The sequence below is a fragment of the Zonotrichia albicollis genome, chromosome 2 (genome assembly GCF_047830755.1).
Source record: "Zonotrichia albicollis isolate bZonAlb1 chromosome 2, bZonAlb1.hap1, whole genome shotgun sequence".
Lineage (NCBI taxonomy): Eukaryota > Metazoa > Chordata > Aves > Passeriformes > Passerellidae > Zonotrichia > Zonotrichia albicollis.
Genome location: NC_133820.1, coordinates 46,208,165 through 46,233,923, shown reverse-complemented (window position 1 = coordinate 46,233,923; position 25,759 = coordinate 46,208,165). Strand labels below are relative to the sequence as shown.

General features: G+C 38.8%; 2 protein-coding genes across 8 annotated transcripts in view; both read right to left on the bottom strand.

Moving 5' to 3' along the window:
* PICALM (phosphatidylinositol binding clathrin assembly protein) overlaps window positions 1-25,759 on the bottom strand; it is a 355,304-nt gene that overhangs the window by 222,517 nt on the left and 107,028 nt on the right. The window lies entirely within an intron of this gene.
* Window positions 1-25,759, bottom strand: part of SYTL2 (synaptotagmin like 2) — a 53,868-nt gene that overhangs the window by 18,251 nt on the left and 9,858 nt on the right. For 5 of the 6 annotated variants that reach the window (XM_074535034.1, XM_074535033.1, XM_014266203.3 and 2 more), the window contains 6 exons: window positions 21,703-22,124; window positions 11,157-11,305; window positions 8,915-9,050; window positions 2,698-2,770; window positions 2,051-2,150; window positions 182-1,054 (listed from right to left, as the gene is read on the bottom strand). In XM_074535034.1, the coding sequence (XP_074391135.1) occupies window positions 182-1,054; window positions 2,051-2,150; window positions 2,698-2,770; window positions 8,915-9,050; window positions 11,157-11,305; window positions 21,703-21,803 (1,432 nt within the window). In that variant the 5' untranslated portion in view covers window positions 21,804-22,124. The remainder of the gene's footprint in view (window positions 1-181; window positions 1,055-2,050; window positions 2,151-2,697; window positions 2,771-8,914; window positions 9,051-11,156; window positions 11,306-21,702; window positions 22,125-25,759) is intronic. The other variant, XM_074535038.1, reaches the window with a different exon arrangement.

Below are 25,759 nucleotides of genomic sequence, written 5' to 3'. Positions count from 1 at the left end.
TACAATGACCAGTAGGAGATCATAAAAGTATATTAAAAAATATTGATTATTTAATTCTGCAGTAGCACATTCCTACTACTACTGTTTCCTAGTTGTTAATTGTTAGCTACAAGTGATCCACATTAATGAATATGCGTTATATCCTATCTCATTCCATTTTTCACTTCTACTAGACTCTTACCAGTAAAGCTTTTGTGTGACTCTGATTCATGGCTCAAGATCTGGTTGGGTTTTTTTCCATGTGTCTTATCAGCACTCTGCTCATTACTGCTGTTTGACAGGACATTGCTGGAGGTCTTCTGTGGAGTTTCAAGTTTCTTGGGAGTATCTGTCTGGAAGCTTTCATTAACTGGGAAGTCTGATCTGTTACTGTCACAAGGGCTGGATGCAGATGCGTCTTCTTGTAAGCCATCTATTTTAATTTTTAAAGCTGATGAATAGGTTCCCAAAGGCTTTGCAGCAGGAATTTGCTTATCCCCAAGTGAATCTGATTGAATAGCATAATTTTCACTATTCTTTTTTTTGTCATATTTTAAGGTTTCATGCTCTCCTTTTTCTTTACCATGGTGTAGCTGTGGGCTTTGCAGAGGTTTTGCTTTACCTGAGATAGATGAAAACCTCACTTGTTTCAGTTTTTCCAGTGAATTTTGTGCAGAGTTTTCTGCTTCTTCCATAAGAGAGTTCTTCTCACCTTCTCCTTCAAAAATAGTTGCAGTAGCAAAACCGGTTTTTTTCTGAACATCTAAGGTCTGACTGACCCGAACTTCTGAGTCAGTGGAGCTGGAGCTTGAGCTGCGCTTCAGAATGCCCCTGGGTGTGGTACCAATGCCATTTACCCCCTCACTCTGCTTGGTTGGTTTGGGAACAAGGTCTTCTCTTTGAGATCCAGAATCTGCTGCTTTGTGAATTAGTTTCCTAGCTTTTGGGACAGGACGCTTAACTAGCTCCTTCTGTGGTTCATCAGTAAGTTCTACAAAAGGCCTCTCAGGTTTCTCTGTTTCATCTTTTTGTAAGTTTGATTTAGGTGGGCTGTCTTCTGAGAGCGACCAAATTTCTGTAAGACATAGAAGAGCTCATGAGTCTATGTGACATTTGTAAGTATAAACAGAAAAATATGACAGTGCAGATCTGAAATGCAGTGATTATACTGGTTTATTAAAAAAACTGCAGCAAAACCACAGTGGTGTTGATTTCATTTTTATGTAATAGAACTTTTTTGCAAATTAAAAGCTTATTTTAGAAACACTAACTATTTGATGATACCAAATAGAGCACACCAAGTTTTTTATCAGCATTATTCCTGAAAGGGACAAAATTTGTAGGGAAGGGGAGCTTTTGAATACACATACACGTCTTCAGTGTCAGAATGTAAACAGTAACCTACAAAAATGGAAACTAGCCATTTCCACATGTGGAACAAGGCAAATACAGAAATAATCTCCTGGCAGGGAGATGAAGGGTTTTGTATTCCTACTATGCAAATCTTTCCTTTTCCTGTTAGCATGCTTCACAACAGAGACAGGAGAGTAATAGCCACATATGACTCTAAATTACAACTTCAAATGCCTGTATTGTGATATATAATCACTCATCAACTTGCTTGCAGAAAATACTGCTGTAAAGGGAGGATAATAAACAGGACTAAGGAAACAAAGGAGAAAACTATGGACCAAAGAGAGCTAGGCTGCTTCTGTCAAGCTAATTAGCAGCAATGATTGAAAGGTCATAAAAACAGCTACACTAAATTCAAGGAAATTTCACTGTCCTCTTGCCAATTCAGGACCAGCAGCCCTCCCAGATGGAGTGCTTAGTACTGACTAAAACTATGAGTAAAAGAAAGGAAGCAAAATCTATTTATTCATGTCTACTGCCATTTCCTGAGTATATTCACATGCTTTAGATGAGGTTTGAAATAAGCTAGTTGAGAACTCTCTATACTTAAAGACAAAAAAGGTTTTGATCTCTTACAGAAAGGAGCAATGGAAATAAAAATAATTTCCATATAAACCTACAGGAAATTCACAGTCATCTGCAAAACAAGTTCATTTACCCTTCTTTGATAGCTGAGGTACAATGACTGGTCTGTCTTCTGATTCCCCATTGGTCAAGTTATCATCTGATACAGTGGAATTAAAAGGATTTCTCCTTTGCTAAAAAAGGAACAAACATTACTGTTGCAGTCAAATGTTTACATCACAAAATAGACACAAGTGCTGTGATTTTTCTCTTCCCCACTAACCCATCAGTAAGGAGTCTGAAGCATACCTCTTAAATTGGATACATGACAAAACATCCTAAACAATATGAATAGGAAATTATCAGAAGTGTCAGTGACAACCTCATCTTGTTCTTCTGAACTGACCAACAACAGAGATAAGCCACTACTTAAAGATACTTGAAAATTCCAAGGTCTTAAAAGATAAATAACTTTATCTCTAATTCTGTGATATTAGAACAGAGCAGGCCAATCGCATTCAATAGTTGAACAAATTGGAAATAATGTTAAGAAAAACCAGCCACCAATTACAAGTGTAGCAGCACTTTAGTGCTGAACCTTTAGTGGCTTTCATTACCTCCCTCTAAAACAAAACAAAAAAACCCTCATTTTTTTACAAATTATTATCTTTCCTCCTCAAAGTTTTATTAATGTTTCCCACTGAAGCAAATAAATTCTACCATATTCAGTATCAGTCATACCCTTACTGATGAGACTGCTGCCTTCACAGGTCTTTCCTCTGACTTGTTTAACACAGGGGTTACTTCTTTAGAACTGTAAAGGAAAATTATATAACAACTTCAGCAAACAGGACATTACTTTAAGCCTTTTTGAAAAAGCAAAACAAAGACTCACTTATACATACTCAAATATAAATATAAACATGGCACTGGAGTTTTTCTATTTAGCCTGTTTTCATTCCTATAGGAAAAGGGATACTCTTGCTGCTTTGTTTCCTTGCAAAAATGTGTTTACTTGTTAAAGAATTCAATACAAGTTCTACTTGGTGTGACAGAAACCATATTTTTGATACATTTAAAATACTGGAATAAAATGTATAAAAATAAACATAAATATAAATCAATATTTTATCTTTACAGTAAATACTGTATAAATACAGTAAATGTCACTACTCTCCAATATCAGTGTTGCCATCTTCATCCTTGTCCTACATTTGTACTTCTAGAACTGAAATCAAACTGGAGGAAAGTGTCAAAATCTGACTGAAAAATGGAGTTTTACAAAATGTCAAAGTCAGAAAAAACAGAGGAATCAATCCCATCATCACTACAGTAAAGATGTGACATCTCGCAGATAGCAACACATCCCCTCAAAGGTACAGTTTATAAGGTATTCTTTCAATTGAGATGTACAAATTTTTTTGATTGTTTGCATAAGTGAAGTAAGTTATTGCTTGTGATAATAAGTATAGTCCAGATACGGAGAAATTAAAACAGCTAGAACAGACAGCTCCTATCTTATCTCTAGAAATATCTAATCTACTTGCAAAACAATGCAAGGTTTTTTTCCAATCAGATTTTTAATATTTTAGTTTACCTAAACATCTCAGATATGAAAAAGTATTTGAAGATGGAAGTTAGACATGGATTTTAATATGGTCTTCACAGAACAACCATATTGAGTATCCTAATTTTATATGGAAAACACTGACATTAATCAAGATATACACTTATGATTTTGGGGTGGGGGAACAATATGAAGCAGAAAATATTTATATTTCCTGATAGGAAATATATATCAGGCTAGGAAGGACAGCAATTCCTATGGTTTTTCCAATACAGATGTACAAAGAGATTCCAAAACTAAGTACTTTTTTGGTCAATGATATTTGTTATGTGTGAAAAGGCTTAAGGGTGGTAAGTAGAAGAGCCACAAGGTGTCTTGGGACAAAAACAGCATCCACCTCTCATCAAGTTCCAGATTCATCTCCTTGCATTAACAAATAATTCTCCAGTCTGGTAATTGGTACCAGTCTGCCCTCCTGAGGGGAGGGCAACTTTCCCCATCTTCTGCAAGGTGCACAGTTAAGCTCAAACTTTAGGGGAGAAAAAAACCCCAAAACACTCTGATAAACTACCCTTGGAAGTCTACTTGCTTCTGGACTGCTAAGTGTGTCTGATCGGTGACATCACTTACATTTTGCAGAAGGAAAAAACAAAATTATGGAGAGGATAAAATGACCACAGTGAGCAATGTGAACATAAGGCTTGCAAAAAAATACCAGGTGCAATCTGAAGTATAAACTTCTACATCACTTCCTTGCTCTTTTGATTCAACACTGCCTTTAAGAAATATACCACCATGTATAGTGATAGAGGATTAAGGAATGAGCTGATTTTGTAATGGTATCTATCTCAAGGGTGAAAAATTAGCTGGTTTTAGATTTTTGTAGGACAGTAACTGTTGCAGCCTCTTACATGCACACAGAAGATTACTAACATATTACTATTGTTCTTTCTACCATTTGCTGATCCCAAGTAAGAAAAAGATTCTGGTTCTCAAAGAGCTAAATGTTGCAACTTCTATTTTCTTTTCCAAAATATCCTTTCACATTATTGTTTTTAATTTTAGTTCTAATATATTTTTAAGCATGAAAATAGACACACATATTAAAGAAATTACAGAAAATGAAGTTTGTGTTCTTGCTTTTATAAAGCACTTGTGGTTTTGTTTTTGAGAGCATCACACTCATATGCTCCTGCATTTTGTGTCTTCTGTGCAACATCTACTACTGAACAGAACAATCATAATTTTTGCTTTTCAGGTTTAGGTCCCAAATACTTCAACCTCTCACTCATTTTAAGCAAGAAAAATACTGTTAAGCACCCTGGGCTGCAAGAAACTGATAAGACATTCTTCAGTGAAGTTTTTACAGGTGGAGAGGTACCTTTATGTGTGTATTCAATGAAACATAATCTCATAATCTTTAATGCAATGTTTCTTTGGACTTAGCATAGAATAATTAAAGATTAACAACTTGGCATTACGTACTGAAAACCCTAGTCTAAATAAAGCAAAGCAGAGAAAAAACAACAGCCAGGATCCTATAACTATGTTTTACAACAATAGGTCTGAAAATGAGTTTACCCACAACCTACATAGATAAGAAAACTGAACAAACTGTTCCCAGATATGCTGCATTCACAAGGCTAATCTAAAAGTGTGTAAATCCAAACTGATAGATTAAAAAAGGCTTTAAAAATTCTACCCTTCAACTTGGAAAACTGATGTTCTGAGAACCACAATGAAGGCCCAAGTCCCATACAGACTGAAGCAACAAGGCAAAGGCTGGAGCAAAGCTAGATAAAGAGGTTACAGATTTGCAGGCATGTCAATACATGGATACTAAAAGTCAGGGCTTTTGTGCAAGTTTTCCACTTGCTGAACCCCAGGACCCCCACTTGCCACTTGTTCAATGTTGATCAGGAACACTTTTTAGCTTAGGGTAGAAAACGACCTGTGAATCTGAATTTGAAAGAAAACCCTCCTTTTTTGAGATTCAGCATATAGACAGATGGCATCACTGGACAGATGTAATATTGACAGTGTAACTCACCTTTGAAAACTCATTCTGTTCAAGGTTACACCTTTAAAGACATTTCACACACCTGGCCTGTAAAGGCTCTGGTATGCAAGAAAATTATCACAATGATATAAAACTCAAAAAAGAAATAATTAATAGCTTTATTACGGAATTTTGGTATTTGGGGTGTGGGAATAAATGTCTCGGCTAATTTTAAGAATATTGTTGCTCTACCTAATATAGCAGCACCCTGATTCAACAGTAGTTGAACTGGCCCCAGAGTTGGTTTGGTCCTTATCATTTTACAAACAGATTTAGCAGAACTAAACTTCCTTTACATTCAGTAAGAATTGTTTTGCTTTAAGAACAGGATCCAGAACAAAAGCACTCTGAGTAATTTGTTATCATATTGCTTCTGGACTCAATCCTCAGGTTAGCAGCTGTGTAAGTTTATGCAAAGCCTGCAAGTCAGTGCTGGCCTAAGCCACACTCTTAGAGAAAGGGGGGAAAAAAAACCAAACAGAAAAATCCCATAAAACCCACAACACCCACAAACTTATTCTTAAAGCAGCACTTTAAAATGCTTTAAAAGTTCAAGTGCTTGAACCGCAGGTAGCATTTGGACACCGTAAGCCGTGAGCTGCCTTTAATGCAATCCCAAATTCTGCAATAATTCTGTTTCATCCTCTTAGCTGTGTTAAGACTACTCCATTGTGACAGGAAGAGCCCATTAATTCCTTGTGGCTCCACTATCCTAGCAGCCAAATTAAATGTTTGTAGACTTTCCCTTCCCATCCCAGCTACAGGGGTTATTGCTTTTGCACCCTTGTGTTTCCTTCTGCCCTTAGAGACAGGCCCACAGTTATGCCAGGCCAGTCTCCTTCAAATTCCAGTATCAAGAGAACAGAAAGGAAGAGTATTTTAAAAGCATATGGTGCCTCCTGCAATTTCTCACATACAATATTGTGTAGACTAACCTCAGTTATGGTGAGTGAAGCCCACACTAAAATCATAAGCAAAGAATTTCACAGTCCTGCCACATTTGCTTGCCAAAGGTTTTGACATTTTAGAAACAAATGACCTGAGGCATTCAATCAAGTTATTTATGCAAAGTCAGTGTAAGTAAGCATCCAGCCCACATGTGACAGATCACTTCCATGACAAGGTCCATTTCCAATTGCCTCATAAATCACTGGACTGTGTGGGGTTGCTTTAGAGAGAAGATATTGAGCTATTGAGGAAAGTACAAGTACACATGAACAAGGCATGGAAGCTGATCAACTTCTGGTACAATTTGGAGCAAAAGGCAGGGGACAGTCCTGGAAAATAATTATCAAGCTTTGCATGGCTGTGATCTGAAATAAGTCATCAAATACTTCAAGTTGAAGACCACTATCAAGTTGGTCCCATTTAAAAAAAAAAAAAGTCTACATATTCTTAAACCTTGCTATGTTATGTATTTTTGAAGAGGCTGTCCTGACTTATTATGAAATCTATTATACCTTATCAATCACATACAGTTTCTGGAGAGTTCTAACTATAAGAATAGGATTATAAGACTATACTTCTTTAAAAATATCATCATCTGTTCCTGATGAGCAAGATGATATGTAAAATATTCTAAAAGATATATTAAACAGTAACATGCCTTCAGCTGTTCTCAAAGAAATAACTTCATAGCAATCTTCTGAATGTAAAAGCCAACTGTAAAAAAACCTACATTTAGTAACAACTAACTCTGTCAGCATATCGGTTAACTTCAGCTGGGAAGGAAAACACAGCTCTGTTTTGTGATAAGCAACCTTTATCATCCTTTTTGGACAACTTCATTTTTGGCAAGTCTATAACAAAGTAGTTGATTTGACCTCTTTCAGCACAATTTCAGATGTGGTCAAAACAAACACCTCTGAGTTCACTGATAGTGATAAAATATAAGAAAGACACAAGCCAGAGTTGTTAAGACTCACACCAACCTTTGCTGCCATTCACCATGAACATGTGTGCCCAGACTGCAGGCCATGAAAGTGAAAGGTTCAATTGCTACTAGGTATTGTATAAATGCATAGTAGGAGAAGCCTTACTGCAGAGAAAAAACAGATGTAATGTACAGAGAAGGACATAGAAGACAGACAAGAAAGTGACAGGTTACAGAGCTGATATATGGCACAACCAGAAGTAAAGCAGTTCCCCTAAGAAGTAACTCTGCCTCTTACCTCATTCTGTTCACTCTCAGCACAAACAGTGGCTATCTGGGTTACACCCTGGTTCTTGTTTCCTCAGTGTGTTGAGAAATCTGGCCACTTTTACCTGCTCTGACTCCAACTCTTTCAGCACTTTCCTTCTCAAATGTAGACTTTTTGGAAGTTTTTAACACAGCCAATGAATTACATGTAGGTATTTTAAAGAGAAGACATATCTCTTTCAGAAATCAACTCAGGATATTTCAAAACAAAATAAAGCTGTTTGGGATGTTTATGGGCTTGAGATAAAGTGATTTAATATTAAATCCTTTTTAGTTCAGAAACTACTTATCATCCAGCCAACTGTACAACTGTAGTAATTCAGGCATACCAAAGATGACTGTCTCATTTTATTCTGAAAGGAAGCTTCTCCGTTCCAGAAAGACATTTACTTTTCTTGGTAGAATCTGACTAATTTTCTGCAGCTATCTAAAGATTCTAGTTCTTTCCATCTGAAATATATCTGGTCTTCTAAAAAAGTCTCAGAGGTCTTAAATGCGTGCCAAATAATTTGGAAAATTTTAAATGGCAATTTCTTAGTTTCCAATTCTTCATGTGATATGAAGTGCTCAAAACATGTGGATGTGGCACTTGGGAATGTGGTTTAGTGGTGGTCTTGGCAGTGCTGGGTTAATGGCTGGACTTGATAACTCTATAGGTTTTTCTAACCTCAATAATGCTGTAATCCAAGTTTAAAATTCAGGCTGAATTGATAGAATGGTTTCAGTAAAAAACTGAATGAAGACATGCAGAAGTTGTGGTCCCCAAATTACTGACGGCAGGGGACTGATCATGGCCAGCCATTCCAACTAGAAAATCCAGGTCTCACTTCAAGGAACAAAAATAAATTGTGACACGAGAACATGTGTGCAACCATTCTATGCTTGATTGTCAACTTTTTCTGAGAAAGGCAAGCTGAAGATTGTTAATTGTTCTGTATTCAAATGCAGAACAGTACATGACTATGTGTCTGGCACATGCACAGTTTTCTTGGACAATTCTAAGGGAACATTTGGTGACCTTTGAAATAAGAGATAAGTACAATATTTTGGGTGGAACTTGGAGCTCCCAAGTTTCACTAGTCCATATATATATATATATATACATTCTAAGCATGATAAACAGACAGCTTACCTCCAGCTAGTTTTCTGTTGTTCTTCTTCTTGATGTTCCTCAATGCCATGTAGATCTGGTGGCTGGAAGACTTCTTTATTAACATTGTTCACCCAGCTGATCTTTGCTTTGCTCGTTTTGTTCTGAGCCACTTCAGCTGCAACATGATGCAAGAATATTGTTGTTTCCCACATGCTCATACAGGTTTTCTTAAGAAAGTTGTACAAGTATTTGCATTTAGGCCTACAGCTATTTCTAAAGCCCACTATACTTGAATTGTTTTCAGAAGCAGATCTGGTGCCTTCTAAAGAACACTTTTTTAATGCTACTAAAAATGTCAAATACTGTTCCGAGTACTTCATTTTACTACACCAGACATATCTGGTTTAAACCTTAAAACACTAAACCTTTAAACCTCCATCTCCTCCTAAATGGAGGAGTTTTCTACAAGAACCCTGGTATATACTAATCCTGCAGTTCTTGCAGTTAGACAAATACTGAAAGTTCATCCTCAGTGTCCTGAGGAAGGAAAAAATTATTAAACCAGAGAAAAATGAAAATATGTTGAAATCAATTCAATTTTTCCCTTCTTAAACAGTAAACTGGAAGTTGATCATAACTCACTTGGACCAATCCTTTATGAACAGAATTGCCACAAGACGTCAAAAAGGTAATATGAACAATCCAAACAAACAAAAAGCCTCACCTCACTCAGCAATGCAAATACATTTGCATTTCTTTTTAGGGTGGGACAAAATCCTACCCTGATAATGCCTTTCAGAGCAAAAACATTCCATTATTTCCTCTAATGCTTTTTCCATTTCACCAACAGTTTAGAAGTGAAGAATTTCTTAGTGTGCAAAAATAAGCAAAATTTTTATTCACATTTTTGCTATCTATAACTGCAAGGAAAAATATCTTGCCATCTCATGAGTCATTGAAACCAAGCAATTGTACACAGTTCTGAGTGTGCCAACATGTCATTTTGTTTAAGTAACAAGATTGGGATTAATTAACTTGCCTTCGAGATGGCATGGCTTTTAGTACCTTCCTTTAAGATACAAGTTACTGTGAAATTTAGCTAGAATTTTACAGCTGATTTTCATAACCTTCAAGTACAAAACCAGCCAAAATAACAAACACACCACACTAACCACCTAGGGTTTTTTTTTTCTGCACTCTTTTCTTTTTCAGGCCTTTTCTTTTTAACTTAAAAATTCAAAGCAGTAACCTCAAACTGACTAAACTGACATTATTCAAAATCATCTCTGAAAATATAGAAATTAAGAAGGTGCAATACTACAGGGTTAAACAGAGGAAAACAAGGCTAACTTGTAGTTACAAAACCCATAGAAAGCAACAACCTGTAGTCCATTCACAGCATGGAAGGAAGTACCTTACTTGCTTCACTAGCACATAGCAAAATCCCTTGACAGAACTAAAAAAACTAAATCGCACAAACATCAGTACAATTTGGTAAGAATAATGTAAGTCTTGCCCTTCTAAATCAAGAGGACTTAGCAGAACTTGAGGAGGTTAAAAGGGGATGTAGGTCAGTTTTGCTAAGAAAAAAAATCACTTTCTGTACAAAGAATGATAAAATAGACCAGGAGACTTTAGATTAAAAGTCAGATGCTGAGAGATTCATAATGGGGGTCTATAAAATCCTGGATATTATATAATATGTTTTTGTGAATACAGATTGACTGCTCACTCCCTCCCTCCAAGGGGTAAAATTAATGGTGACCAGGACACCCACCATGGCATGGGGATTATGGGTGCATCTAAAGTTCACCAGGACACAGGATGCCAGTCACAGCTGCCAGAGCTTTCAGCACATGTATTTCAGTTAGTTATAACCGCTATCTCTAGCTTTTGATGCCTGCCATTAAGCCTCAAAGGTCTCAAACCAAGCATCGAAATCTTGGAAATTCATGTTAAAGAGCAATTTCCTCAGTCTTGGATTCTCTGCATGTTCTTAAATAACTCATAGGGCCTCAGAAATGGAAATGAGTCTAGGAGTGCACAGAGCTTTTAATCCTACACATAAACACAAGCCAGTCCCTTCTGTTAGCAGTCACTGCTCTTTAATATACAGCACTGTGGGAGAGGAAAGCTTCCACTGTAAATTACATGGGAAGACTCTTTTTTGCATCACTTTCCACTTGTAGAGAGACCAGTATTCTTGTATTTCACAGACAATGCTGTCTGAGGTTAGCAAAGTAAGAGGCAGCCTTTCCAAAACAAATTTCCAAGTGCTTACCGATGGTGGCAGGTTTCCTGTGCATGGAGGCTCTGATAAGATCTGCTCCATGGATCTTATCCCTGTGCCTCCTCGACTTGGCCTCATAAAACCACTGCCCGCTCATATTCTTCAGCTGAACACGGTCTTTGACTTTTTCTGGTAAATGCCTGAGGAAGAGGAAAATGAATAAATGAGATATAAATATACTTCACGTACTTACCTATGTGAACAGGAAAAAAGAGTCAGGTTTTTCAGGGAGCAGGGCTGTGTTTTGGTTGTTGATTTTTTTTAACACTGTCTTCACATGCTATTTCCATCTTCTCACCCGTTATGCTCCTTATCTAATTCTGAAGGATGATAATGAGCTGGAAAGGGAAGAGCCTCAGCCTTATTACTTCAACCTATGCTCTGAGGGTAACTCTTAAAAAAAAAAAAAAACAAACAGCTTTGCTATGATAAACACTCAAGCACTGGAAAAGTCCCCACTTACTGCAGATTTTGACTTTCTGCCTTCAAAGGCCAGTTTTCCAAGATTAAAACTGAGATAGGCTAGTAGAACAGCATAAATGTCTCTAGCAAAATTAAGAGCATGGCTATTTTGAGGCCCAGAAGATGCCTCTTCAGCAGTTTTTTTGGCACTTATTTACCCACACACAATCCAAATCTGCATTGGAAGCGTGGTGCCATTTTTTTCATAAATTACACAAAAATCCTTATATGAATACACTGAGTTACAAAGAAAAACATCATCACATGCAAGAAACAACAAAATAAGTTTGTGCTATTTGTTTTATTAAACTATATATATATATATCCATCATGTGAACTACAGTCATTTTAAAAACTGGGAGACAAATTTTTAATAATTTGTTTTCAGGCTACAGGGTTTTCCTGCTTTTATGAGGCATGCTTTAACAGAATAAGTGGTTGCTGTGGGCAATTTGAGAGGGTGTTTTTTTTTTCCTTGTTAGGCATGTAACATATTAGGCATATGCTTACACATGGCCTGGAGACTAACCTGCAGATCAGGGAAGTTACCACACAGATTTAGAGAGCACTTAAACAATAAAAAGTCAAGTCATGCTTCACCTTCCTTCTCCATTTATGTCCTTTCCTTCAGCAAAACAAGCCTACAACACAGCCCAAGGGAGAAATCAAATCAGGTCCATTTACTGAGACTTGAAGGCTAAGCACAGACTACAATGCCATGGAATGGTGCTGTCTTTCACAGGACTGATGGATAATCATGAATGGTTTGGGTTGGGAGGGACCTTTAAAGATCATCTAGCCTAACCCCAAGGCAGTTCAGAGTATGGCATTCCTCATGGGTTTAGGGGATAGATCTTCTGGTACAATCAATTATTTCTGATGACAGCCCTTTAATTATAGTTTGCAGATTGGATTGTCACACACTGACAGTTATTCACAGCAGAGAGAGGACACGGGGCTAGTCGAACCCTGAGACTAAGACAGACCATTCTCATCTGTCAATCAACTTCTCTCTCATCTTTGTATGGCCAGATATGAAAAGCCGTATTTGAATACTTAAAGCTTCATTTTGAAAGAACTGTCAAAAATCAGTCCCTGCTACTAGGGGTGCCTCGAATCTACTACATGCAGTTTAGGCTGCCAGATGTTGAGGTCCCCATTGGCATTTTTAACTCCAAGATTCAACAGTCCATCTGGGTCATTTAAAATTTCGGGGTCATTTAAAATTTCTCCCTCCCTCTGTGCTTCTCCCAGGGCCAAACCAAATACCCTTCCTAAGCAAGTGTTCTAAGTTGAAGCAGGAACACAGCAGTAGCTTCCCTTTGTCCTCCAGCAAATATATTACTCAGTTTATAAATGCAGCCAGCAGGAAGAATGGAAATGTAGAACACACAAATTTTTTACACAGGTGGCTGCTTCTCCCTTTCACCTTCTTTCACACGTGTTATTTGTCTTCTCAGAAGTGATGCCCCTCAGGGCAAGGGACTGGCTTTTCAGCGGTTTGTACAGCCTGCAGGGCACCAAGTGCTCTGGGACAGTGTGACAACATATGCCAAGGGAGGTTCTCTAGCGGGAGAGTGCTGAGTCACAGGACAAGTATTCAGTGTCCTCACCCCAGACACTGCTCACCCCTCTCCCCTTGGTATTCAGCCACTGAAACTGTGGGGTGTGGCTGGAAACCTTTACAAGTCAGCTCAGAGGAAGTCCAGCTGGGCTGTGGAAGGGAACAGGATCACAGGACCCCAGACTCAGATCTGTGACCAGTTAACCAGATAGAGCCAGAGGCACAGATTTGTCACAGCTCTATACTCAATAAATGTCACCTGGCCAGTGCCAGGTGGACATTCACTTCCATTTTGTCTGGAAGTGAAAGCACCCTGCTCCCACCTCTGCTTGCTGCCTATGAGAGTTATTGTACCTTAACTCACCAGCTCAACAGGCCTTCAAGACTTTGGGAATTAATTAATTATGCTTGCTAACAAAGGCATAAAAGTGCTCTCAATTCTCACAGCACTTCCTTTACAAATGACCTGCCTGCTTGATAGGGTTTGTATGGTGAGAACTGACAGATGCTGACAGCAACTGACTTAAACAGACTTTTAGTATCTCACCTCAAAGTAAGCTTGTCTTACTTGCCCTTTCAAGAGAGGCGTTTAGCCTGTCAGTCCCATTGTTTCTGAGGAACGAAGAGCAACATAAGTATTAAAACTATTTCCAGGCATTCTCTAGCCACAAATAAAGGAAAAGAATTCCATTATCAGAAAGACAATTAGTTCTAGGTTCTTGACAACAAAAAAGTTTTTAAGCCTCCTGTGGTCACCAATACATCATAGACTTGTAATGCCTGCAACTGTTTTTGCAACAAATGAGAATTTTTAAAATGCTCCTTGAATTCTCAAGATTTTCTAGGAGGAGGTCTCAACAGTCACATCAAACTGCTTGCACTATGTGGGCTTGATTGACTGCTAGGAATTACACAAGATTGTGGTTTACCTTGAAAGAAACTGTGGAGAATCAGGCTGCAGCCATGGTTTTCCACAGCTACGTCAGCCTCCCAGCAAACCACAGGAGGACTATAAGCCAGCAACAGATTCTACACCAGCTCCACAGTTAACAAAGAGGCTGACCAAGTTGCCTTTAAATTTTTCCCTTGGTGATCAAAGAACTAGACATCCAGATTAAGAATCAGATTGCGGGCTCAGTTGCCAAGTTGCAATTAGGAGAAAATACAGCAAGACCTCTATGCATGGTGCAAGTATGTATTCTGGAGTCCCTCTGTGCTCTGCTAAAATGCCAGTTAGTCTATGCTGCAGTTTTTCAAGGGGAAACAGCCTAAAGTTATAGTGAAGCTAGTGCCCATTTCTCCAACAGGAACTTTGCACTCAAAAAAGTAAAGGTACATAGTTAAATGGAAATTTAAAATACGATTTTGGACTGAATAAGACTTTGTTATCATTATTTAATAAGATGTTTCCACTATGCTAAGGTGAAACAGGTTTTATGGCAAGATGGAAAACTTGTCATCTCCCCTAGGGCAGTAAGCACAAGCAGATTGCACTGAACAGGAATACAAACCAACTGTCCACCACTCAGCAGGCAAACAGAAAACCTATGCATGGATTAATTGGTTTGTTCCTCTTCACCTCTGAAACATCTGATAATAGGCCAGATCATGTAGCACCACTGTAAGGCAGGAAATCTGCTCTGATATAATCAGTCCCTGACAACCTTCTTATCACCAAATCCAGAATGGTTTATCCTGTAGCCTTTGTAGGCTACTGTAATAGGTCATTGCATAAGCAAAGAGGTAACAGCTCATCCTTGTTTTTGAAAAAAAGAGTATCTAGCAATACATATCTGTATCTAAAATTTTTCATCTACACTTCCTCAGTGTCTCAATTCCCTCCCCTGCAGCTGCCTTATTCACAGTCTACATTACAAGTCACCATGGAATCTGCAAGATGCGACTACTGACACCTTAATAACCTCATTTGATTACTTTATACCCCAATTGACAGCTTAAACTGAGCTTTCAGACAGCAGAATCTGTGTGGTGCCAGCATATTCTGGGACTCCTCGTGATGAATGAAGGAAGACTGAGATCAAGGTCTGTGTTTACCTCAAAGATAGATTCACTATTGTCCCACACACCCTAATCCAAACATTTGGAAAAAGCACCTTAGAGTCCAATATCAAAGTAAAGCCTTTAAAAATCATTATATTACCACACCTTATCAACAAACTAACTTCCGAAACCTCCCTTCTGCAAATGGGATAACAAAATACCAAATAAGTGGAGAAGTTGAAAGAGAAATTTGATTAATTTTATCTCAATTCTATTTGCTGCAAACATAACAAATCACAAACCAACAAAAGACAAAGGATTTAGGTTCTGGGTCACATTCTGAACACAAACAAGACAAACTTTTTGTAGTATCACTCATGCAAGAAGAGAAGTAAAATTATATTAGACCAGGTATTTTAAGAGCCAGACTTGTTGATTAGGTTCTTTTTTCTTCTTTGAGTGTAGGAAACAACTACAAAAAGTTTACAAGACAAAGCAGTAATTATTTAAACATTCCACCTTGGATGAGCATGCCTCTTTAGTCTGCAAATATCTATATAAGGTATAGGAAGAAAGTCTGTTCTGACATTTGCTAGAGAGCTACACCCAAAATATTTGTAGTGGGCAGTCCCAAATTGCAAGTCAGCTATCTTTTGCATGGTAGCTGCGCATGACATTACAAAACCCTAAAAATCAAGAAAACCCATCAGTTACTGTTAACTTGGTTTAAACAGGAGAATAATATAATTTGAAACTGTTTTAGGGCTATACTAGAAATAACAAAGCAGACCTGTGGGGATATGCAAACTTCCCCTATCCTTGCCATCACAATTCCTCATAAGCAACACCTCTAATTCTTGTCTTTGGTGTCTCTCTAGACAGCAAGATTTCTGACAGTTAGAAGCAGCTGGATACATGAAAAAGCAAGCCAATTCTGTTTGTAGTAATGCATGTTCTTCCATTTTATGCTTCTTCAGAAGTCTGTGTGTGTTGAGTCTACTAACAATACCCTGATGAATAAATCTCAGGTGTCATCTTGCTTTTGGGTCCTTGGAGAACTGACCAGGCTGTAGTCAGCTCAAGTCTTGATGACAAGACAAAGACTTGACATTGTCTCTCAAGTCAGAGGGGAGATAGATCCAAGCCTGGAGCATCGGAATGAATGAATGAGTTACATGCTTTGAAGGTGTGAGAAGTCAACTGATTTTGGAGAGAAGGAAGAGAAAACATGAAGCTCTGCTGCCCACTGAAATATGGTCTCCATCAGAATGTGGAACCAAAACTGTGATTCCAATGTTTGTGCTAACAAGTGGCTGTGAAACACGCTGACCACATTAACCCTGCTGTACATTTCTCTCCTTGTAGATGGCCATTATGGGGCATCAGACTGGCACATTTTCCCCTTGTTTAATTTAAAATATATGCATATTCTGCACTACAGATAGAGGCCTTAATGTCTGTGTGCCTTTCTACTATGTCACCTGCACTTAGCACTCAGACTTACTCTCCTGTTAGTAGTTACACTGTCAAGTTTGAAGTAAACTTCCTTTTACAAACAATGAATTATATAGATCATGTAATCAGATACTCCCTAGGCAGACACAAAGTAAGCACAAATGCTTTGTTGAAGCATTTCTTAGCATATAGAAGCTTCACTTTATTCCATTCAGGAAATCAGAACCAAGACTCTTGAGTCCTGCTACAGGAGGCAGGAGTCTTCAAGGTCTGCCAGTATTAGCAGCTTCTATTATCTTCCAATTGTTTTATTTCCAGAAAATAAAACAATTGTAACAGCCTTACAGTGTTTTGTTTCTCTGCTTATTTTTAAGGATTTGCATTGAAGTTGCCCAATGGCCTCCCCTCCCTCCTCTGATGCAACCCAAGTAAACCTGACAGGGGAAAACTAAACCAAACTGATCAACCCAACCCTCACAATGAAGGCACAGCTGTCCTGTGACAAATACACCTTTGGTATGAGAGCCTGCCTGGACAGCAGCACAGGACAATCTGAACAAGGGCTGGAAAGGTTGCTAGGAAATATATAACTGGCAGGTTCAGCTCACACAGTGTCCCCAGCTCTTCACAGGCTTTAAAAGTAGGCATATAAAGCATAAAACCAGCCCCACCAAATGACACATCCAAGCAAATATAAGTGAGCAGAAGAGCCTGTATCATAGCTTGCCTCACACTATCAGCAAAGACATCTTTCCTGCTGTGCAAAAGAAAAGGTTACATTTAGGATTTCAGGTGAATTACAAATCAAGACTGATCCAATCTGAAGACAAAGGCTTCAGTTTGGCACTTAATAATACAACACAGTGTCAGGTATGAACGTGTGATAAGCCTTCCCAAGAAAGTTTTTGAACTGTAGGGGAAACCTTGCTTACAGAGGGAGTACTCAATAGACAGGTTTAAATTGTTATTAGTATCCACCTTTTCTCTTCAGTACATTCTTTTACCATACAGAATAAGTCCCATCTCCCCTGCTTCACTAGCACTTCCAAACAATCATCATCCTGTCAAACAATTTATCTGCTACTGGTAGACAAAGTAGTAATCAATACTGGGAAGAAATGGTATCAGCTCATTTCTCAGTGTAGTCTAATGCTGTATCTTTTACCAAGACCAGTAAGTCAGGTCTCTCTTCCTTAAGCCCATTTATCTCACCTGATCAAGATGAAAACAGTCCTGTTTTTCTTACTGGCATTTTACAAGGTGGGCTGGGACCATTCTCCCCACCTTTGTTCTCATGTCAGTTGGCTTTGTTACAAAGGATAAAAAATGACATGAACATTCTGCTAGAGAATAAAATTGATCTACTTCCTGAACAGTCACTGTACTTGGAAAATCATGTGGTGCTAAACAGTGTCCATGATGGGGAATTCATGCAGAAGGCATGAGCTTATCCTTTTCTGCCACAATAGGTGCGCTAAGAGCCTCCTTGCCTCTACTAAGCACACTCAAAACAGTTTCATGTAACAAAAAAAATATTTTATGACAATTTTAAGTACATATTCTGATGTAGTTGTTTTCACATTACAGTAGTAAGTCTGGTTTCCCCAATGCCAATATTAACCTTGCCACGATACCTTCAATATATGCCACCTCAAAAAAGACAGTCAACAATATAAGAAAAACTGCCTTGAAAAGTGAGTGGAGAGGATATCTGTTAGAACTAGCCAGAGCCAAAATAACATTTACAATAGGCTTTCAACTGCCACACATTCCCAGCAGAATCAGACCCCTAAAGCTTTCTCTCTTTTTGCAATACCACACCAATCAATGTATCAAAAGGGTTTGGCACTCAGCAGTCCCCACCCACCACACAAACAACTCCATATCAGAATTTCCCCTATCATTAACCTCCTTCAGTTTACATAAGGAGCAAACACTCCCAAACACAGCCCACAAGAGCACTGCTAGGAGATTCTGCTGGGAAAGGCTGATCACCACAGAGGGAACCCTGTCTCAAAGGTGACCACAACAGCATTCTGCCTTAGACACACTGGTGCCAGGGGCCAGCTACTCAAACCACAGAAGAGTCACTCAGCCACACTCCACAACTTCACAGACAAATATATTCCTGCTCACGTTACTGTCCCCAGAAAGGGCTCAGAGTTAAGTTAATTCTGAGCTATGCATCTGTAAAAGGAGTTAGGGGTTACATTGAAGCTACTGCCAGGACATTCAGTTATGTACCTAGCCCACTCATTTTGTTCAATGCTGGAGTAGGGTATATCAGGAATGATGACAAAAAAACCCCAAAATAATTTAGTAATATGCTGAAAAAACAGCTTCTAGTCTTGAAAAGCTGTCACCTGATTCTTATTTTATGCCTTTGCCCCATCCACAGCAACACTGCTATTGAGCTAACTGCTGCAGCTCCTAAAGCAAGGAAGCAAAGAGAGGCGTCTTCTTGCACCAGGAATAAAAAAGCATACAATGTCTTTTGCTTTCCATGCATCACACCCTCTTGTCACCTGAGATTTCTTCATTGCCCTTTTGCCAAAGAGATCATCAGTATCCTCTTTCCTTTGAGACAAACCTCAGCAGAGGTGAAGGAGGAAGCAGACACGCTCTTCCCAAAACAGTGCTGTACCTCAAATTAATCATGCTGATCCTGACCAACACATAAGGAGCCAAAAAATGGGGAAACACCTATTGCAACCTTCAACAAACCAAGATTTAAATCAGACTACCTTAAGGAGGCTGCATGGGCCAGCCTACTTAGATTTTTAGTTTTATTAGGTTAGCAATATTAGGAACTGTTAGCAGGGAAGAGACTCTATCAGGTGGTTTGTAAAATTCCACTAGGAAGTGCCTCAAAGAGGATTTTGTCATGTAACCAATTTGACCATGCTCCAAGAACATGGCACAGATTATTAGAACACCCTTCAAACCTCAGAATTCCTTCTGAAGAGGAAAAAACATCACATTGAAAGACTCCCATTATTTACACATATAAATAACACATTGTCTAATGTTTGTATGATGACAGTTGATCTCGGGTCCTGGAATCTTCCAGCTGTGCGAGGCTATAGAATCCAAACTAAAGTACTGCACCTCCTTGGCTGGAGATACAATTCCAGTAGTGTTTTAATATATAAGATATGAAAAGCAAGTTCCATGTGCCACAATTAAGCAGAAAAATCCATTTCATATGTAGGTTTCCAGCTTCTCAAGTTATAATATTTAGAAACTAGAAGAGACTTTTTATTGTAGTAGCAAATATGCTGCTGCAAAACATGATTACAGGCTGCTACAACCTGCAGTCTCTTGCATTTTCCACCACACCCTCTTGAACTAGAATTATAAATGGCAAAAGTGAAGCTACAGGAACAAAAATACTTTCTGACAGTCCTTTCAGACCACTACTGAGAGTGGTATTTTTGAATTTCTGTTCCAAGAAGGGTTCTTTTCCCTAGATGCTGTTTTCAAACTCATCTACAATTACTTACCCTGAATGCTTTCAGATCTGGCACTGATGTAACATTCCAAGACTAAATACAGTAGTTTTCTACCTTCAGTAAATAAAATGCCTATTCTGTTACAGAAAAGTCAGTTTACTGCTTTTTGAAGCAGAAGACAAAACTGTGTGGTGAAAATATTTACTTAGGCTGCATTAAGATGGGGGCAGGAACTTGGAACAGTGCCTGTAATGATTTTACTTTCACCAAAGCAAATGCTTTGAGAGGAAAAGTCATTTTAACATGGAGAAGCTACTGGTCTACACTTTATTGCTCTTAAAAGAAGCAAGTAGAATAACTCAACAAAATGCTGGTTGCATGCTGATCAAAGAACCTCAGGGCTGCACAAGCATACTCAGCAAAAGGAATTCTGCTCCTAGGGCAAGAGGCAGACTGCCTTTTTCTTTGCAGGATATAGGGTATACCTACAACAAAGACATTTATTAAAAAAAAATCTTTCTTAGTAGCAAAGAGGCATCAGAGATGCATCATGGTTAGAATAATTTCAAAACATTTAAATTGGAAATACATTACTTCATGAGGAACATCACAATGAGAAGGAATCTTAGAGAAGATTACCAAATCAGTGAGAGAAAACCCTGCCTTTACTGAGGCCTGTAAAAATTTGTTTCTGTTACAGCACTTGGAGTTCTCAGCACCTCAGGCTCCATTTTTCATTATTTGTCTACATATTATTTTCTGTACCTTGTAATGGATAATTTCCTTTCCAAAAAAATTAAATAATGCCTACCAAAATCCTCACTCTTGAGCAAGGAAATACCAGCAACTATTTGGGGATATAGATGTCTATGAAGCAACTGACTGCTATTTATACCTGTGTAGATAGACAGCTTTCTCAGAGCCATCTGGGAAGCACTACTTTCCATGCATGCATTTCTAGTCATAGCAGTTGCCCTAATAGTAGCTCCAGTAAAACCTCCCAGCACATAAAACACACCAAAATAACAACACATTGCTCCATCTGTAGCACCACAAAGAAATTAAAGAGCAATTTTCTGCTTTATCCATGGATTGCAAGGACTTTTCATAGCAGTGGGGCATAGTGTTGGTACTTCTTCTGAACTGCAGCTCCAAATAGTTTAGGTACAACTTCAGCATTCAGACATATTTGCTGACTGCAATCATGATTTGGTTTGTTGGGGATGCTTGCAGTCCTTTTGAGCCAAGTCCCTCACTCACTATGCATTTGTCCAGTCTGCAGTGGTTTTGGCCCTTGCAAACTGAATGCTCTTCTGAGGAAACCCAGGCAGATGTGTATCCAGGCAGATGTGTACAGGGTGCTCTTGGCCCCTTAGGGAATTGCAAAGGTCCATAACAGTTTTGGCCACTAATGAATCATTTGTGTGGTAGAGGTATTTCATCCAGAGACTATGGTAAATCTGGTCCAGAGTAGAATATATCTCCAAACCACATATACTGAGGAATATGGTATATGTAACAACTGTTTTAACCTACTCCTGAGTAACAGAGCACAGGAACTGTGTGGGTCTTCCCAGGACAAGCAGGGTGCTGGATCCCTTACCTGACTCTCTCTTCTTCAGTTCTTTTAAGCTCTGCATCCCGTTGCAGCACCTTCATTATTGCCTCTTGCTCCTCCTCTGTTAGGAAGCTTAGGTCAATCATCTTGTTTTGTGTGTAGGGCTGGTAAAGAGTCTGGGAAGATCTTGGATTCTGCTGAGGACAGTCTGGCAGCCTGCTTTAAAGTTCTAGAAATCTTTTTCAGCAGGCACTGACAAACCTGGACTGGGTTACAGTCAGTGGTTTAAAGAGTCACAAAGGTTGCTTTCTTGCATGTTTCCCTAGATGAGAGGCTTCTGGGAGAGTGTTGCATTCCTGCTTGCCATCACAATAATGTCTTCTCAGTTTGTCCTCTCAGCTCTGCTTCCTGGAGTAACAGTTCATTGACCCGGCATATCCAGTGGTTGAGAACAAACAAAACATTCCCTAAAAAAGAGACAAGGAAGAACAAGTTGCAATATCAGGGATCAGGGAAGTAGATTATGTATTCATTTTTAATTAAAAGAAACAAGTTTTTCAGTGTGATTAAATGACTTTATGAAGTTCAAATGGTCACTTCAAGTCAAACCTGTTTTACAGGCCTCTTGAACAAGGTGGCCATGAAAATATATTCCTCCCCAATATGATAACTCACACCCTAAAACATAGAAATGAGTGTCATACAATTGGTGCACTTTTATTATACAGTATTTTAAACCATTCTTACAGTTAGCAGAACAATTTGAAGCAAAGGGGAGATAACCATCCCCCCCCCCCAAAATAAGTAAAGAGCACTTATCACAACAATTTAAATTTAATTTATCACACAATTTAAAGAAAGGAAAAAAAAGGCCAAATCACTGTTCTACAGACCATATGGAATAAATGTGAAATACTTTATACATTTCTATATTGAGTATGTGTAATTACAAGTCATGTGGTAACATGAACCTCACTGCTTTATACAAGCCAAACTGCATTTACAAGTAGTAATTTGAAATACTGTTTTGTCTGTGTTCCATAGGCCATGGTTTCAGAGGACTATTCACTTAGAGATATTTCCAACTGTAAAAGACAAAAACCTCTTCTTTAAAAAAACCCTTAAAGGAATAGAGAGAGTGGCATGGGGAGGAGTTAGCTGTGTCTGTGGTTAGGTTATCTTAGTGCCTCAGGATTCCAGGGACACTGGAATGTCAAAGCCTGGGAAAAAATAAATAGCTCCAATTTAATGCTCAGAAGCATGCCTAGTGCCAAACCCGGTAAGAGACAGAAGAGAAGCAGATGTTTTCACTGGACATATCTGTGTACCAGGCAGCTCCATCACAGCCCTTCAGGGTTGTGGGTGTCCTGCTTTGGCCCATCACTGACACTGTGATGGGGCTGACAGGATGCTGAACTCATAGTCATCTCCTCAGCACTACAATCCAGCAAGGAATCGCTGTGTTTGCTCCCCTGGCCACAAGAGTGCCACCAGGCCAGTAAAACAAGATATTGACACTGGCAGGACTCAAAGGGAAACTTCATTCTGAAAATAACATTTCTTTTAGATTTGGTAGGGAGCTGTAGCCACATTACTGATTATCCCCCCCAAAAACTCCAATGTCCAACCACATTCTGCATGTTTTGTTTGGCTGCTCTATTTCTCTCTATGATGCTCATTGTGATTTTGTTGCATGAGGTTGATACAACAGCATCTCAAACAACCCATCACCTGTAACTTCACTTGTATTTAGAAAATTATGGGTTTATAACTAGGCAAAAGTGAAAAGTGCTTCCTGTAGGACTACCAACAAATAGAATAATCCTAAATTTGTTGAGTATCTACATCAGTACTCCTTCAGCTTAGGAACAGGTATGGATATTTCAGCTGTCATGGGGAAACTTCCTACAGCATCTGACACAGCAAGCAGCATCCACAGTGCTAATCCAAAGCCCTGGGTGCTGGCTGAATGGCAAGTGCCCAGACAACAGGCACAGAAGCTCATGTTACAACTACAGAACCTGGACAGCTGTGAACTAGAATAATCAAAGATTTTGCTTTGTTTCTTGCCCAAGATCAGTCCAATCTGCAAGAAACCTTTTGCAGGGAATAATATCTTAGCACATTTTTGGTCTTTTTGTTTTTAAAGCCTAAGGGAAGATGTGTTATATTGTCTTATTATATGAATGTTAAACTAAAGGAAATAGTTGGACAGCATTTACAAAACCACCTGCAGATTTCACTGATGTCTCTCAGCACTCAAATCAATAAAATAAGTGGAAATAAAGCTTCAGTCCTCCCCAGCTGAACAGCAGTTTGCAAGGGCACATCCACACAGGCTGCTCACAGCAAGCAGCACTGCCACTGAACCTCCCAGATACCATCACACTGTACAGCAGTTTCTTCAGCACCCCCACTTTGTTTTCAGAGGCGAGATAGCAAGATACCACCCACCCTGGCAGGCTCTTCACCCATGATTCCACAGTTCTTCATAAACAAGAAAACCTCTTTCTGTGTGTGTGGTGTGTGGACAATCTCATGAGATTGTCTGATACAAGTAACTGCAGGCTGGCTCTCTGCAAAAGATTATCAGCACTGATTCCAAACACAGATGGTAAAAACTGCTAGCTTAGAGTATAGAACCTGCTATAAAACTTAAAGTTATTTTAAAAATAAGAAGTGAAAAAAGCCCAAAAATCAATGTCTTCCCCCTGTTAAATTCACACTCCAACACTACCTCACCCTCAATTATTTTGATTTCTTTTGACATTTTTTCCTCTTAAAAACCCCTATACATGTCAGGAAGAACTGAGAGGTTTGAACAGTTTGTTTGGTGCCACTGCAACTTCAATGGCAAGCATTTTTTGTCAGGAAAGTTTTCAGACTTAAGTTTCAAGTAAGACTGCAAGATCCTTATCAAACTGATTGACTCATGAAAATTGATACCACATTGACTGACTTCCAAAGTAGGGGTCTCATGTGCTATATACTAACGTTTGTGAGTCATGGCATATTTGGCATGATTTTTTTTAAACATCAAATTCAGGTAAAACCACACCAAAAACAATCCTCTCTTTAATGAAAGACTCCCAGTAATAAACAGGAATCTGAAATTATGTTTTATCCAACTCATGAAAGCTTCTATGTTTTGGCAATAAAAGAAACAGAAAGGCAACTCAAAATATAGTTTTGCCCACACACACTCTTAAGCTGCTCTTGGTTTCCAACTGGTTTAGGCCAGGCACTCATCCAAGAATTTTTTCTTGTAAAATTTCTCAGAACCTCTCAGACAGCTGTACACCTCATTTGCTTTAAGTCAGAATTCACATTTTTCTAAAACAGAAACCACAAAAGAAAGACAACTTTGTCTACAAACTCATTAACCCTACATTGGGCTCTGCTTACCCCCAGACACTGCTTTCCCCCAAATACAAAAGGGGAACATTAATCTGAATGCTGTATTACGAACACCATGGGATATTACATTAAGTGGTACTACAGTAATAGTTGAGGTTCCCAAGTTTTTACTCAGTGTATACCTATGGGATGCTAATGAGGGAGGCAAGGAAAAGGCTGCAGTACTTTGCCATGGCTGACATTGAGTTTACCAACAGAGTACAAAAAGCAAAACCCCAGAGTCAGCTGCTCCATTCAAACCAACAAGATCTCCTTTTGCATGCAGAAACCTCATAATGTCCTAAATTTACATTGCAAAACTGCTTTTCAAGTGCTTCTTGTAGAGTAGACCTAAGCTGCTAAAGCTTTGATCCAGAGAATTTGTCTTGCAGCCAATGCCTTCTAACAAGAGGAAGAAGGTGACAGCCAATCCTACTTCTGGCTGCTTCACCCACCCCCTGTGCCAGCTCCTTCAGCTGAACAACTACCCTGCAGGCCTGGCTGATCAGCAACTGCTATCTGCACATCTTCATCCACTTACCTGTAACCCACTGGCTCTTAAAAATAAGAGGGTTTGGATTTATGTGCTTGAAAGGTACAATTTTTTCTAACTGTGTTTCTCCACTGCTAGAACATACCAGCACTAGCAACTAGGATGAGTTGGAAGCCCACACATAAGGCAACAGGCAGCTGAGGAAAACAGATA